The sequence below is a fragment of the Cyprinodon tularosa genome, unplaced genomic scaffold (genome assembly GCF_016077235.1).
Source record: "Cyprinodon tularosa strain WSP-4 unplaced genomic scaffold, ASM1607723v1 ctg789, whole genome shotgun sequence".
NCBI classification, from domain to species: domain Eukaryota; kingdom Metazoa; phylum Chordata; class Actinopteri; order Cyprinodontiformes; family Cyprinodontidae; genus Cyprinodon; species Cyprinodon tularosa.
This window is the reverse complement of record NW_024039550.1, coordinates 869356-884668: the sequence shown is the minus strand read 5'-3', so window position 1 is coordinate 884668 and position 15313 is coordinate 869356. Positions and strand designations below refer to the sequence as shown.

General features: G+C 37.2%; 1 protein-coding gene across 3 annotated transcripts in view; it reads right to left on the bottom strand.

Moving 5' to 3' along the window:
* Positions 1-15313, bottom strand: part of adgrd2 (adhesion G protein-coupled receptor D2) — a 95015-nt gene that overhangs the window by 57876 nt on the left and 21826 nt on the right. For all 3 annotated transcript variants that reach the window (XM_038271041.1, XM_038271039.1, XM_038271040.1), the window contains one exon: positions 2914-3025. In XM_038271041.1, coding sequence (XP_038126969.1) covers positions 2914-3025 — 112 coding nt within the window. The remainder of the gene's footprint in view (positions 1-2913; positions 3026-15313) is intronic.

Genomic DNA, 15313 nt, shown 5'->3' with positions numbered 1-15313 from the left:
CTAGAAAAGCAAAACAAAAAGACGAGAAAAAAAACAGTTAGTTTGATTGCAAATATGACATTAAAAGGTTTAAAACAAAATTGAAAAAAACTTTTTTAAATGGTAGATTCTCTACTGAGCAACGTTACTTTTTCATAACAAGAAATATTTTTTTTTAAGTCATGAAGTTCACAACCAGACTGTCTCTAATCATTTTTAGGTTAATACATTTAAATAACACAAAATTCTGAGTGAGGCTAATTATCTTGCCAGTGGAAATGACAGCAAGGCTTACACTGTAGACAAATCTGTCCAACATCCAACACTATTGCCTTCATGGGACCTATATCCGACTTTTCCTGCAGTCTAAACAGACCAATCCTGATCTTTTTTGCCAACAAAGAATAAAAATATTATTTGCCCTCTTACAGTCATGTTGAGGACTTCTCTACTACATTGCAAGCAGTCACTGAAAGGCAATTGTAAATATTTTTTCCCTTTTTTTCTTGTCCTTCTCTTATGTTGATATGATGGGATTATATTAAGATCTGCTGCAAATAAAACACTGCTGTGTGAGGTCTACATTTTCCTTCTGCTCATTGGGGTCACTTTAGGGTCATGAAGAGTTCAGACTGAAGTATGATGGCAGTCTAACAAAATTGTTAGACCATGTAAAACAACTGGTATTTCAGGAAAAGAAAATTGATATTGGGTATTAGGACCTGTTTTGTGAACTTAGGGACATACATGTAACCTCTAAGCGACCTCCAGAGCACCTAGATTCTTCCAAGACTCAAATAAGGTTAGATTTAACTTTCTAAAATGTTAAAACGCATCTTAATTTCTAAATACATATTATGGATGTTTGCAAAGCAGGCTTTCCTTTGTGAAGTTTTTTGGAAAACCTAATATCAGGGTAAAAATCCTCCGATAGATATTAAAACCTTAAATAGCATTTATCTTTAAACAAAAAGCTAAGATAAGACAGTTATTACTCCCAGATATTATTCTTCTTTAAAAAAGCAAGATTACTGTGTTCAACTCATATTAAAACTAAAACTTGCAGCAATGAAAACAAATAGATGTGTCACAACAATTAAAAACATGCATCGGTAAGAAAAATACATCTCAGAGATGTATACAGAACTGAATCATGTTATTATGATGCAAAACATTTTTCTTAACTGGATTATGAGAATTTTCTGTAAACATTACTGACCAAATCATTGTGACCCTGAAAAGAGAGAGTAAAAATAGTACCATTTGAGGAAACTGCTCTTTCTGGAAACAGCCTCAGCAGGAGCAAGACGTGACTTTATTGAAGACTGCAGTAAGGTTTGCTTAAGCTGTATCTTTGGAAACTAATGATTAGCTTCACAAAGCTATCACTTTCAGGATCTTCATATATGTTAGAATTCCCCATCTGGTCATCACCCAGCTGGCCTGTGGTTCAAGCTCTGCAGGCTTTGATGGAGGACAGCTATAAGGAGCTATCCACAGAAATGTCATATGCACACACTTCAAATGTTCTATGTAATTTATAAATCGCCAAATATCTTTGAAACACAGATGTGCACAGAAGTGTGAAACATTTTATACATTGATAAAAAGTTATGTGTGATATACTGAATAGGTTATTCTACAATAAAAACTGTACTTGGGTTTATACATAGATTTTTCAGCAGGGTGAATACCATGCATTGAGAAGGTGTCAATGATGATCGTTCTTTACCACATTTAGTCATGTTTGAGCTTTATTACAGATGGTATAAATGAATTTATTTTCTTACGATTCTACACATAAGAGCCTGTTATGTGAATGTGACAAAATGTTTTGTGAGATTTGTGTGGCCCACACTGTGACTGTGTGTTGTTGTCAGCACAGTACACCAGTGCATTTGGTAAAATGAATTTTGTTTCTACACATCTACAATAGAATATGTATGTATGTATATAGAATATACATAAATAAATATGCCTTTGCATTATGATTATTATAAATATTCGATTTTAGTGAAAAACAAAATCGCTGTTTTTCTTTACATTGTGATATATCACAATATCAGAAATATACTTTTGTGCTTTGCAACATCTTCTTTTGATTTATAAACATTAATCCTTATTAATTTATAATGGATTATAGCTTATTATATATATCAAAACGTGTAAAGGGAAAGCCAGTCCATTTGAAATTGATCTGTAACATTCATGCATATATCTGCCAGAGAAGAAGAAAGGGTCATTTTGAGATATGTAGCTTATTTTGTTGCTATTTTTTATATCTCCATATATTTGGGCCAAATTATCGCACCAATACCCTTTCTGTTACTTACTGCTTTTGTCACTTTCTACTCAGCAAAGACGATTGAATTGCAAGCTTTAAACATGGTCCCTACCAGGCTAAGTTCATTGGGTCACTTTCCAGAGTACGACTCATATCTTTACCCAAATAACAAAAAATAAGCAAGACCTGTCAAGATAAGTCTTAGGTACAAACTAGGTCAGCTTTATGAAACACCCCTCCATTATATTGCTTATGTTGTTGTAGATAGTTTTGTTAGAAAAAAATCTCCTTTTATGATGTATTCACTGCAAAATTAGTGACATGACATACATGATACTTTCCTATATGTTTTTATGTTAGAAGTCAATGCTACCATTTATGTAATATATTCCCTCACCCCTGTGGATATCTTAAATCTTTCGTACAAGATATGTCACTGTTTTTTTTATAAGGATTTTAATGGTGAATTTAAACTTCAAATGTATTGGCTCTTGTTTGATTACATTCAATGAACAGGCCAGCAACTCATTAGAAAGCAGACATTATGAACCTTTCAGCAACATTAAAGGAGTGTTGCCAGAATCCAAAACCAAAATCCTGTGTTCATGTTAAAGATTTTATTATTCCTGAAAGAAAGTTGGGCAACTCACTGATATTTGGACTCTGAATGGTCACATGGTCAGTCTCTGCTGTCAAACTTGGGCTCAATTGGGTCACCATCTTGTCTATGCTCTTCACAACATCCATAGGGCCGTTTACCACCTGCAACCCAAAGAGTACCAGTGTGTCAGCATCAGCAGCTCTTACCTTAATCATCGTGGCCACAACTACAGTCTCATCAAAGCTAAAGATACTTTAACATGAACTTTCATTACAGCACAATCAGAAATACTTTCAGTGCCATCGACGATTTGCAACATTCTGCAGATTACTCAGGTAGGGCACAGAAAACTAAACAGCAAGGCCTACAATGCATGCCTTTTTGATTCTGCCATTGTCTTTTTCTAAACACGGCATTCTGATTTCAGTGTGCCCATCTAAAAGCTGAGCCTTGGAGAAAGAGCTAGGAATAGAGCACGGGAGGTTTGTGGATGAGTGGCAGCCTCAGTTTTTCAGAGTACTTCTCATCAATTGAGGATGCGTTGAGGTGGCCTTGGAGCGCTAAGAGGCTTGGGGGTTGCGGGGGATAGAAGGAAGGCAAAGCACTGAAAGAAATACAGCTTTTCACATAAGGTAGTTGTTGAATGGATCTATATTCCACACATCAATGGTGCAGAGATGCAAAAAAAGCCGTACAACTAAAATGAAGGAAAATACCATTTGAAAACTGGGTTAAAATCACACGTGTTGTGAGAATTAGAGTAAAACCAGAATGATTAACCAACATCCTGTAGGAAGATTTTAAGATGATCTACAATGTTGATCATTGCAGCTGATCTAATAGTATTGCTTGTGGTATTCACAGATGCATACTGTCCTCTAGTGTTTGGTACTGAATATAACAAACAGCTGCCACCAATGCAATATCAATGAATTAGGTCATAAATATATTCTTAGGGTGTGCATAGTTCACCCAAATCCCTTCTGTACCAAACAGGTTTCAGATAATTTGATAAAATATATTTTCTGATATATCCTGTTTTCTAAAACTGAGCTTGTGTTAGATATGCTTTTCTTCTACATTTAAAGCTATCAACTTTTGTCTCATTGGACCATCAAGATTATCTTTCATTTTTATCATTTTCATTTTGTAATGGACTGGGAATGAGAAGATTTTTTTGAAATCTTAGGTATGATTTTCTGGTGGAAAATTTTGCTGGACGATATTGCAATAAGGAATAATATAGTACTTCTACAGTGCAATGATTGTGTTAACTTGAAATACAAATTCTACCTCTGTTTTTCCAAATTTTAACTAGCAAGTCTCTGCCCTGCTTCTCAATCTTTAAGTTCTAATGCTACACTTGCTTTGCTAAGGAAATGAAAAAGGTGAGTGGAGACCGATGCACCATAGTGAAACCTTTTGTCATCCAGGCTCTTTAGAGAAGACACAAGTAAAACAAACAAGCATACCTGTCAGGTTTAATCAATGATGATTATAAAATTGTGTGCTTATGAAAGATTTTTGCACTCAGGAGACCATCCTGCCTGCTGCATTGTGTCTTGTGATGCAGTCAGGAGACCATCTTGCCTTGTCATTCTGATGGAGCATCTTGTCTTTATGAACTGATCAATTGTTGTGTCAGAACAAATACTGTTTTGTAATCATGTGCTATGCTCTGTTAATAAAAGACGGCTGCAGGAGGGGGTTCATTGAAGGAGGAAAGCTTGAAGTTGGGTTGGGCTTCTCCTTCCGCTCCTGCAGTACTGTAGCTGCTAAAACCTCTTTCGTGTGCAGGCTCAATTTCTATTTATTTGCAAAGTTATTCTTCCTGAATCCAACATTTTTGGTGCCGAAAACCCGGGAGTCAAGATCCAATTGTCCAGGACCGTGTGGGACCAAGGCCAAGAATCTGTCGACAGCCGTCCTCCCTTCGCTGGACGGGGCCCATAGGTTGGTCCAGCCCTGCCCTGGGCATCCTGGTGACGACTCCCAGAGGACTGAATCTGCGCAGCGAAAGGGTAGGCCTAAAGCTTTTGATCAAAAGTTGGTCTGGGACCATATGAAAGCTATAACTGGTTGTAGTCGCAAGAATATTTGACAAACAGGGTTTTGTTGTGATAGATCTGGGATCGGTATTCTGTGCGTATTGGGTCTGGGACCCTCTGTGTTCTTTTGAGATAATAACACAGTTAAGTAAGGTGCAGCTGCAGCAGAGATATTTGACGAAACCAAGTTTTGTTGACAGATCTGGGATCTGGATATCTGGTGTGTGTGCCTGTGTGAGAGTGTGTGAGGAAACAATCAAACCTTTCAGGTTTTGTTGTTTCATACTAAAACAGCAGGGGTTAATACAGTACAACTCTTGTGGATGCAGAGGCAAGAATTTCTCACCTGAAAAGGTAGAAGCAGAAATTACCACAACAGTGTTTGGGTGCTGTCTTGCTGAATAAAAATCCAGTGTGTAGAATACCCTAGGTGTTTGTACTGGACTAAATTCTTTAAAATGGGTAAAGGTCAAAATAAAATTAGAGATAATTTAGAATCTACGATTAGAAGTTTGTAGAAACTCAGAATCCAACAAAAAATAAACACTTGAATATATAGTTTGGTAAAAAAGTGGGTTTGAGGGACGCCTCTATTCCAAAAATAAAATTATAAGAACTAAATGATAACATAATAGAATTAAAGTGAGCCAGGGAGGTAACAGAATTAAAAAGGATGGATTCAAAAAGAGTGTAGAGATCATAAAGGGGATGAAAAAGTTTGTGTCAGATTGATCCAAGTAATTTAAAATAGTTGTAGAAGTGGAAGTAAAAGTATAAATAAATAAATGAGCTCCAAATGGCGAGTTGTTGATATAATACATGCGCAAAATAGATATGTTATTATTAAAAACTAAATAAATAGATCTAATGTTGTGTTTGTCCGGTTTCAATGTTATGTGTTTCTGTCTTTAAAGTTATGTTTGTGGGTTTTTTTAAGTTGTTTGTGTGTCCAAAAGATAATGAAACACAGTTTAGAGGGAGACAGCTTAAATCTGCACAAGCGCAGGGGGGATGTCATTGGAGCGATGACTGCAGCATTGTTCTAATTGACAGCCTTCCTAATGCGTCTGCAGGGTCTCCAAAACTATAATTTCGGAACCAAAATGTAAAATTAATAAACCCACAAGAAAATTATTTTAGTCATGCAAGCTACCTACAGGGAATAAAAAAAATTAGAGGGATTAAATAAGTGGATTGTGCAACCTAAAACATAGAAACGGCTATGAAGTGTAATTTGGACCATAATTGGGCTCAAGTGAGGGGCTGGTGGTCAGTAGGGATGAAATAGAACAATTGGTCACTGATGAAGAGGGATTCACGGTGGAAGCTGTGTTAAGCCAAGAAAGTCCAGTCAATCTATCAGGCAGAGGTCTGTTAAGGAAATTGCAATTAGTCTTGGTTCCTACAGACAAATGCATGTCAGTGAGGAGCTGTACAGTTTTTATGACAGCAGAGTTCAGATGCAGCTGACACACATGTGATACATTCAGGCTCATTCCCAAAAACATGAATAGTTCTAGCAATTAATGGACAGGCAGTTAGACTTATATGCGATTCAGGAGCCTGTAAAATTTGCATTAAAGATAATGTAGGACTAAAACCATCCAAAAGGCTTATTTTTGTAAAATCAGCAAATAATCAAACATCCTAGGAATGTATGTCAACCTTCAAACAGGAAAAAGGTTGCATGTTTTTGTAGTAATACTCACCCCATTAATCTGTTTGGATGGGAATTGATGGGAAAATTAAGCAATTTTTCTCAAACAGGGGGGCATGAAGGCTGAATGTGGAGAACATATAAATATCGTTTCAACAAAATCTTCTTGTGTTTAGATGCACTATGCTAGAAGCACATAGTCAGATCCACAGGATGCAGCTCTGTTAGTTGAACAGTAGACCGCTATGAATTTGTGCTTTACCCCAGATGAAAAGTTTGCAAAACAGTTTCTGAAACAAGACATTACTATAATGGTTACACAAATTATGTACACAGATGGGGGTTCTTAGGGGCAGTTACTGTTATGCTTGCTACACAGATGTAAGGAATGTACTGCTTATCATGGGTAAATCATTTGTCATTGGTTAAGACCAGTGAAGAGCAGTGGAGAGACACATGCCTGCGTTTAGAAGCTGCAGAAGGCGTATCTGATTTCTATCCATGTCCGCACCACACAAACAAGGCTGGCTTTATAGCCCTAACACAGAACTATGCAAGCAGCCTTATAAAATTCTGTTTAATACAGAAGCTTGGGTTCAAGATTTAGCATTTGTTAAAATAACTCAGCATTCTTTGCTATCACAATTTGATGAAAATGATTTCAAAGAGATCCCAAATACTTTGTGGTCTACAAGAAGAATTGATGTAGGACTGTTGACAACTATAGATTAAGTTGAAATAGTTCCTAATATAGGCCAAGGATAAAACAATATCTGCTAAAATGTGAAGCAAAGGAAACTATAAAACTAGTTATAAAATTTTTAGCGGGTGCAGAAATAAGTTTGTTGTTTGGGCCATGTTATTTCAAAAGAAGGTAAAAAGCTACAAGAATGTCTTTTTAGAATTGTGAAATTACTGTAGGGCTTAGATTCCACATTATAAAGAAACTTAGCTTTTCTTAAGTTTTTTATTTTTTTTATGACACACTAATAGCTATGTCAGAGAAGCAGACAGCAATTCACAAAGCTGAATGTAGAACTTTTCTCAGCAACTGTCTTAGCTTTGTAAACTTATCAAAAACCGTGCAAATCATGATAATCTAATTAAAATCAAAATAACTCCAATTGGGGAAAAAGTTAAAACAATTAAATGCGGTCTGTTTAACATAAGATCGCTTTCCTCTAAAAGTCTACTAGTTAATGACTTGATTTGTGATAATCACATTGACTTGTTTTGCCTTACAGAAACCTGGCTGCAGCAAGAGGATTATGTGAGCATAAATGAGGCAACTCCTTCAAGCTATTTAAATTTTCACATCCCCAGAAGTTCTGGGCGAGGAGGAGGAGTAGCAACAATCTTCCAGTCTGACTTACTGATTACTCCCAAAACAATTAATACCTACAACTCTTTTGAACATTTAACCCTTAATTTCCCTGATCCAAATTTCAAGGCAAGAAAACCTCTTCTTTTTGTAACTTTGTATCGTCCACCAGGTCCTTACTCTGAATTTTTAGATGAGTTTTCAGAGTTCCTTTCTGATTTGGTATTAAATACTGACAGGGTCATCATAGTGGGAGATTTTAACATCCATGCTGACATTGAAGGCGATAGCTTAAGAGCAGCCTTTAATGCTATCTTAGACACTATTGGCTTTGTTCAAAATGTGAATAGTCCCACGCATTCTCATCTTCATACTTTGGATCTTGTGCTGACATACGGCATAGAATGTGAAGAAATAACAGTATTTCCTCACAACCCTGTCCTCTCTGACCACTTTCTAATAACCTTCAGGATTACTTTAACAGAGTTCTCCTCCCCCAAAAGAAGGTTCAATTTTAGTAGATCTTTATCAGATAGTGCAGTTATAAATTTTAAAGAATCTGCTTCACTTTCTCTCTGCTCTGTGTCACTGAGCAGTGCTGCAGAGTGCAAAAGCTTAGCTTATTCCCCTTCACAGGTTGATGATTTTGTTGATGGGGTTGCTAATTCTCTGCGTATTGCCTTAGACAACGCAGCTCCTTTGAAAATGAAAACCGTTAAAAATAGAAAGCTTGCTCCTTGGTTTAATGCAGAGCTGCGTACTTTGAAGCAAAATGCTAGGAAACTGGAGAGAAAATATCGCTCCACAGGCCTGCGAGAGTCCTTCCTAGTCTGGAAAAATGGTTTACTGCTGTATAAGAGGACCCTTTGTAAAGCAAGAGCAGCATACTTCTCCTCATTAATAGAGGAGAATAAGAATAATCCTAGATTTCTTTTTAATACAGTTGCCAAACTCACCCAGAGCCATAGCTCTGTTGAACCGTCCATTCCACCTGCTCTTAGCAGCAATGATTTTATGGGATTCTTTATAAATAAGATTGATCTTATTAAAAATAAGATCATAAGCACTCCTCTATCCGCGATTGTACCTGAGGTAGTCATGGAATCTGAACCGGGTTTAGACTGCTTTGATCCAGTTGAACTCTCTGAATTAGCAAAATTATTGTCTTCATCTAAGCCTTCAACTTGTATGTTAGATCCAGTTCCAACCAGGTTATTTAAGGAGGTATTCCCTTTGATCTCCTCCTCCATTTTAGATGTGATTAATCTATCTCTGTTACAGGGATATGTACCTAAAGCTTTTAAGATTGCTGTAATTAAACCTCTGCTTAAGAAACCGTCTCTTGACCCAGATGACTTGGTCAATTATAGACCTATATCCAATCTTCCTTTCTTATCCAAAATTCTTGAGAAAGTAGTTGCCAAACAAGTTTGCGATCACTTCCACCATAATGAACTTTTTGAAGAGTTTCAGTCTGGCTTTAGAGCTCATCATAGCACTGAAACAGCTCTGGTGAAAGTCACTAATGATATTCTCATGGCCTCAGATAATGGACTTGTATCTGTGCTCGTCCTGTTGGATCTTAGTGCTGCATTTGATACAGTTGACCATAATATTCTTTTAGAAAGACTTGAATATTTTGTTGGAATTAAAGGAACAGCACTAGACTGGTTTAAATCTTATCTATCTGATCGAATTCAGTTTGTTCATGTTAATGATAGATCTTCAACACGCTCAAAGGTTACCTGTGGAGTACCACAGGGATCCGTGCTAGGACCAATTCTCTTTACTTTATACATGCTCCCAATTGGTAGAATTATTAGACAGCATGGGATTAATTTCCACTGTTATGCTGATGATACCCAGCTATATCTGTCTATAAATCCAGATGAAGCTAACCCATTACATAGATTACAGGCATGTCTTGAAGACATAAAAACCTGGATGACTCTTAACTTTCTGCTTCTGAATGCAGACAAAACAGAAGTTATAGTCTTTGGACCAGAGTCTCTGAAAAAGAAACTGATTAGCCAGTCACTTCATTTGGATGGGATTAAACTGATTTCAGATAATAAAGTAAAAAATCTTGGTGTTATTTTTGATCAGGACCTGTCATTTAAATCCCATATCAAAGAGGTTTCTAGAATTTCCTTCTTTCATCTGAGGAACATTGCAAAAATTAGAAATATCCTGTCCAGGGGTGATGCTGAGAAACTAGTCCATGCATTTGTTACTTCAAGGCTGGACTATTGTAATTCTTTACTATCAGGAAGTCCACAAACTGTAGTTAAAAGCCTTCAGCTGATCCAAAATGCTGCAGCCAGAGTTCTAATGAAAATAAAAAAGAGAGATCATATCTCTCCTATCCTGGCTTCTCTTCATTGGCTTCCTGTTAAATCAAGAATAGAATTTAAAATCCTCCTTCTCACATATAAAGCCTTAAATGGCCAAGCTCCATCTTATATCAGAGATCTGATTGTTCCTTATGTTCCTAACAGAGCACTTCGCTCTCAATCTGCAGGTTTACTAGTGGTTCCTAGAATTTCTAAAAGTAGAATGGGAGGCAGATCTTTTAGTTATCAGGCTCCTCTCCTGTGGAACCAACTACCAGTTTTAGTCCGTGAGGCAGACACCCTGTCTACTTTTAAGGCTAGGCTTAAAACTTTCATTTTTGATAAAGCTTATAGTTAGGGTGGCTCAGGTTATCCTGAGCTATCTCTATAGTTATGCTGCTATAGGCTTAGACTTTTGGAGGACATAGGGACCCCCATTTCATCATTCTGCTTCATTCTCTCTCTGTTCTCCTATTCTGCAGAATCTGTTAGTTCAATCTCTAACCTTCTGCTCTCTCTGCTTTTCCTCAGAGTAGCTTTGCCTCGTCTGTTCCTGTTTGGCTGTGACGTCATCCTGGAAAAAAAACATCAGCTGTGCTGCTTCTATCAACACCCTTGTTAATAGATGTTGGAGATCGGCCTGTTTTCCAGTGTGGTCCTGTTTCTCTGACCGTGACTGAGTGGATGTGCTCTCTTCGTCCTCTGGCATGGGAGCTGCCTTGGAGCTCGTCTGCCTGGCTGTGTGTTTCCTGGACGGGGCCGCCTTTTACAGCTGCTTTTTGTATCTCTGCTTCTGTCTCCTTGAACCCCAGTCGGCCTCAGCAGATGGCCGCTCACACTGAGCCTGGTTCTGCTGGAGGTTTCTTCCTGTTAAAAGGGAGTTTTTCCTCTCCACTGTCGCTACAAGCATGCTTAGTGTGGGGGATTGTATTTGAGTCAATGAGTCAATGCAATCAACTGGTTTTCCTTAGATAGAAAACTTTGTATCAATTTGACTGTATGATCTGGTTGAACTGTAAAGTGCCTTGAGATGACATGTGTTGTGAATTTGGCGCTATATAAATAAACTGAATTGAATTGAATTGAATCCAAATAGTTGGTGGTTAAGCAAGTTATATGAGCTCTGTGTTGTTACATTCTCATGGTGATACGCTCATACCTGTAGTGTCTTACTTTTAAGGGTTAAAGGGGACTCGTGTAAGCAACAGTTCCCCCATATTCTTATTCTTTATTGTATTGTGTAGTTGGATGTGTGTATATAAATAGAAAGCTGTAACCGAAGCGTGTAATAAAAGTATATTCCCTCTGGATTTATTCAAGTATTTCTGATTCTGATTCTGATCAAAACCAGCAGCTATTTTGATCCATGAAATTATCATGTCTCAAACAGGGGGGAGTTATGATGAATATAGTATACTAACACACACACAGGTGTGTAACTACTACTACTTTTAAAAATTTTGCATGTTGTAAATACAGTTCACAAGGAAATGAGATAACTAAGTGAGGACAGGTGCCAAGAGGTACAGCTCCAGTTGAAATAATTAGCATGGACTACATTGAGCTGACCCTAAGTGGACAGTACAAGTACTGCCTAGTCTTAGTGGACAATTTTTCTAAATGGGTAGAAATTGTTTCCACAAAACATGCAAATGTACTGACCGTAGCAAAAGCGTTGTGTAAACATAGCATACCTGAGCATGGTATCCAAAAAATCCTACAAAGTGATAATGGAACACATTTTGTGAATGAAGTGGTATCACTAATGTCTAAACATTTAAACATAACCTTAAAACATCACTGTTCCTACCATCCACAGAGTGCAGGATTGGTGGAACGAGCTAATGGAGAGGTTAAAAACAGATTGAGAAAATTCATGGCAGAAACAGGAAAGCCATGGCCAGAGTGTTTGTATTTAGTAAAACTACTCATGAGGATTACTCCCATATCTGATGGTCTGACCCCTTTTTAAACTAGTGTATGGGAAACCTTTTGTTCTACCCTTATGGGAAGGGCAACCATGGGCAGAAGAGAAAGGAAAAGAACATTGACCCATTTACTAAGCGAATTCTGAAGCTTTCAGATACAGAACTGTTCAAAGAACATGTAATCTGCCCAATGCTCCTTTTGTTTTTCCCACAGGAAGGCCTGAAGCTGGAGACCGAGTGCTGATTAAAATCATCAAAAGGGAAAATTGGGCAGCTCCGAGGTTTGAAGGACTCTACATTGTGCAACTAACAACTCCAACCACTGTGAAGAGATCCAGGAAAGAGAGACTTGAATCCACCAAAGTCATTGTAAGCTGATTAAAGATTTTCGTCAGCAACAAGTCCAGTTACCTTCACAGGGACCCCACGACTAAGGTATAGATCTGTGGTGAAGTCCAGCTTCAAAGGGGTTTGGTTTTTTTAGGACTACTCGTCTCAACGCTGGTGAAGGGACCAACCTAACCCAGTCTTTTAGAGTCCGGTTAGTGGGTGTTTCCTTGGACGGACTGGCAAAGATCTGAAAAACCAAAGTGGTTATGCTGCCCGGTGATGACTGTTGGACCGGTGTTCCTAGGAACTCAAACTGACTGTCTGAAACAAAGGAAGAGCAGGATGATTTTTGATGGATCCACAGCAAGTCATCCTACAGTGCCAATATGAGGTGGGAACATTCCAAGCACGTTGCTGAAGGTTTGAATAAAACGGACTGTTATGTTTGTACTCATACAGACTACTCTGGATGAGTTGAAGATTTAAAGAGGTATCTTGACCATCACACTTCTGGTGCAAGTCCAGCACCATGGACAAGTTGGTTCACCATGGGATCATGGTGGCAGGTGCTGATGAAGATAGCTTTACCATTTGTAGGATTGTTTTTCATATTTTTCCTTTGTATTTGTTGCTTAATCCTATATCTCTAGTCAATGATTCAGAGAATGATAGGATCCACTCTAATCCAGTATTCAGCTGTAACTTATGTTCAACTCCGCCAAGATGCTGATGCCGATACTGATGATATGGTGGCAACTGTGTAATCTGTTACAGGGATAATGATCGCTTCCTCGGGAAGGGTCGGGTAGGAATTTTCCTCTATTGGAGAGGTTTTGCCTACTCAAGGGACAGATTTTTGAAGTTTTTACATTCTTAATAAATCTTAAATTTTTGCTTAAGTTTTACATTTTAATCCTTTTCATATTTTTGTTTTTTGCATATTGATCTTTGATTACTGAATTCTCTATCTGCAATGCATTTATGATGTGTGTAATAAAAATCTCTTTAGAAGTGCTATATGCTAATGTTTCTATGCACAAGAGGAGGGAAATGTCAGGTTTAATCAATGATGATTATAAAATTGTGTGCTTATGAAAGATTTTTGCACTCAGGAGACCATCCTGCCTGCTGCATTGTGTCTTGTGATGCAGTCAGGAGACCATCTTGCCTTGTCATTCTGATGGAGCATCTTGTCTTTATGAACTGATCAATTGTTGTGTCAGAACAAATACTGTTTTGTAATCATGTGCTATGCTCTGTTAATAAAAGACGGCTGCAGGAGGGGGTTCATTGAAGGAGGAAGTTGGGTTGGGCTTCTCCTTCCGCTCCTGCAGTACTGTAGCTGCTAAAACCTCTTTCGTGTGCAGGCTCAATTTCTATTTATTTGCAAAGTTATTCTTCCTGAATCCAACAATACCAACATAAAATATTGAGCTCATTTAAATTTATCATGCAATTAACTGATTTATTGTTCTACGTTACAGGTTTATTAATATCTTTTAGGAGTTTATATTCAACCTGTCTTAGCTTTCTTAAAATACAACTGGATGATAAGGGACAATCAAAATCTTTTTAAAGTATTGCAAAAGATTCAAAATAAAAAAGTAAACATCTGATAAACTCTCAATATATTTTTAGCCTTTAACAGAATGGCTGTATTTGTACATTAATTTACACCAAAGGAAACTCCGCTTAATCATACATTTCCTCTAAAGTGGTTGGTGGCACAGAATGCTATTAGGACCATTAAAGTTAGGAGGGTTTCATATTTTCCATCCAACACAATTTTGCTTCCACAAAACTCTGATAACAATTTGTCTTTTCCTTTCATTCAATTATACTTTTTTGGTCTATCAGATATATTTGCTGTACATGAAATTAAGTATGAAATGGTGATGATGAAATTACGATGTGACAAAATGTGAATGTTAAGGTCACATGTTGTAGAGACGAGACATAGAATTTTATTTGGCACTTTTTAGAGGTCCAGGTTAATATTTGTTCTTCTGTCCATATGGGCCATTTATTTCTGTGTTCAGTAGACTTATGGTTTGATGAACTGTCTGATTCATCATTCTTGGTGAGGATACTGATTTGGAAAGTGAAAAATTAACAACATTGCTGATTGTTTACTTATTTGTTTGAATTTCCCTTTTAGGTTAAGGAACATTTTATTTGGATCGTCCAAATTTTGTTTATCATGAGAGCCTTTTTAAAATACGACTTTCATTGTTTCACACATTTTCCCAAATATTTAAAACACCCTCTTCAACTGGAGCATCAGCATTTTAAAAAACAAAGTTAGAGCCTTGGCATGATATGTTAAAGACTTGCCAACAGATAAAGATGGTGTCCACTAGTTCCTCTCAAGGTTATTTTGTCCATTATAAAAAGAGATCCTTGACCTTCAATACTCATTAGAAGGTATCTAACAAAAATAAATGTGACAGACAGGATAAGGTTTGTGGTTTTCTACAGTGAGATACAGTTAAAAGTTACAATTATTTTTCGAATTATTAAACCAATTCCCAACACTTCTTCACTAAGATCTTAACAGAGGCAATTTAATCAAATCATCCATTCAGATTGGTGAAAGGTAAGATAACCCAACTCAGTATATGAAGTCATTGACTTTGCAGGATTTGCACCTCCTGGATGAGCATGCAGCAACAGTACACATCCAGTTATGTTGTGCCTGTAGAGACCTCTTTGACATGGGATTTAGATCAAAGGTCCTGATCAAAAATAACATCCAGATTTTTTACTTTATTATGTGAGATCAATTTAATCCTATTGGAAAGAAGTGACGGACTAATTAATTTAATAACTTTT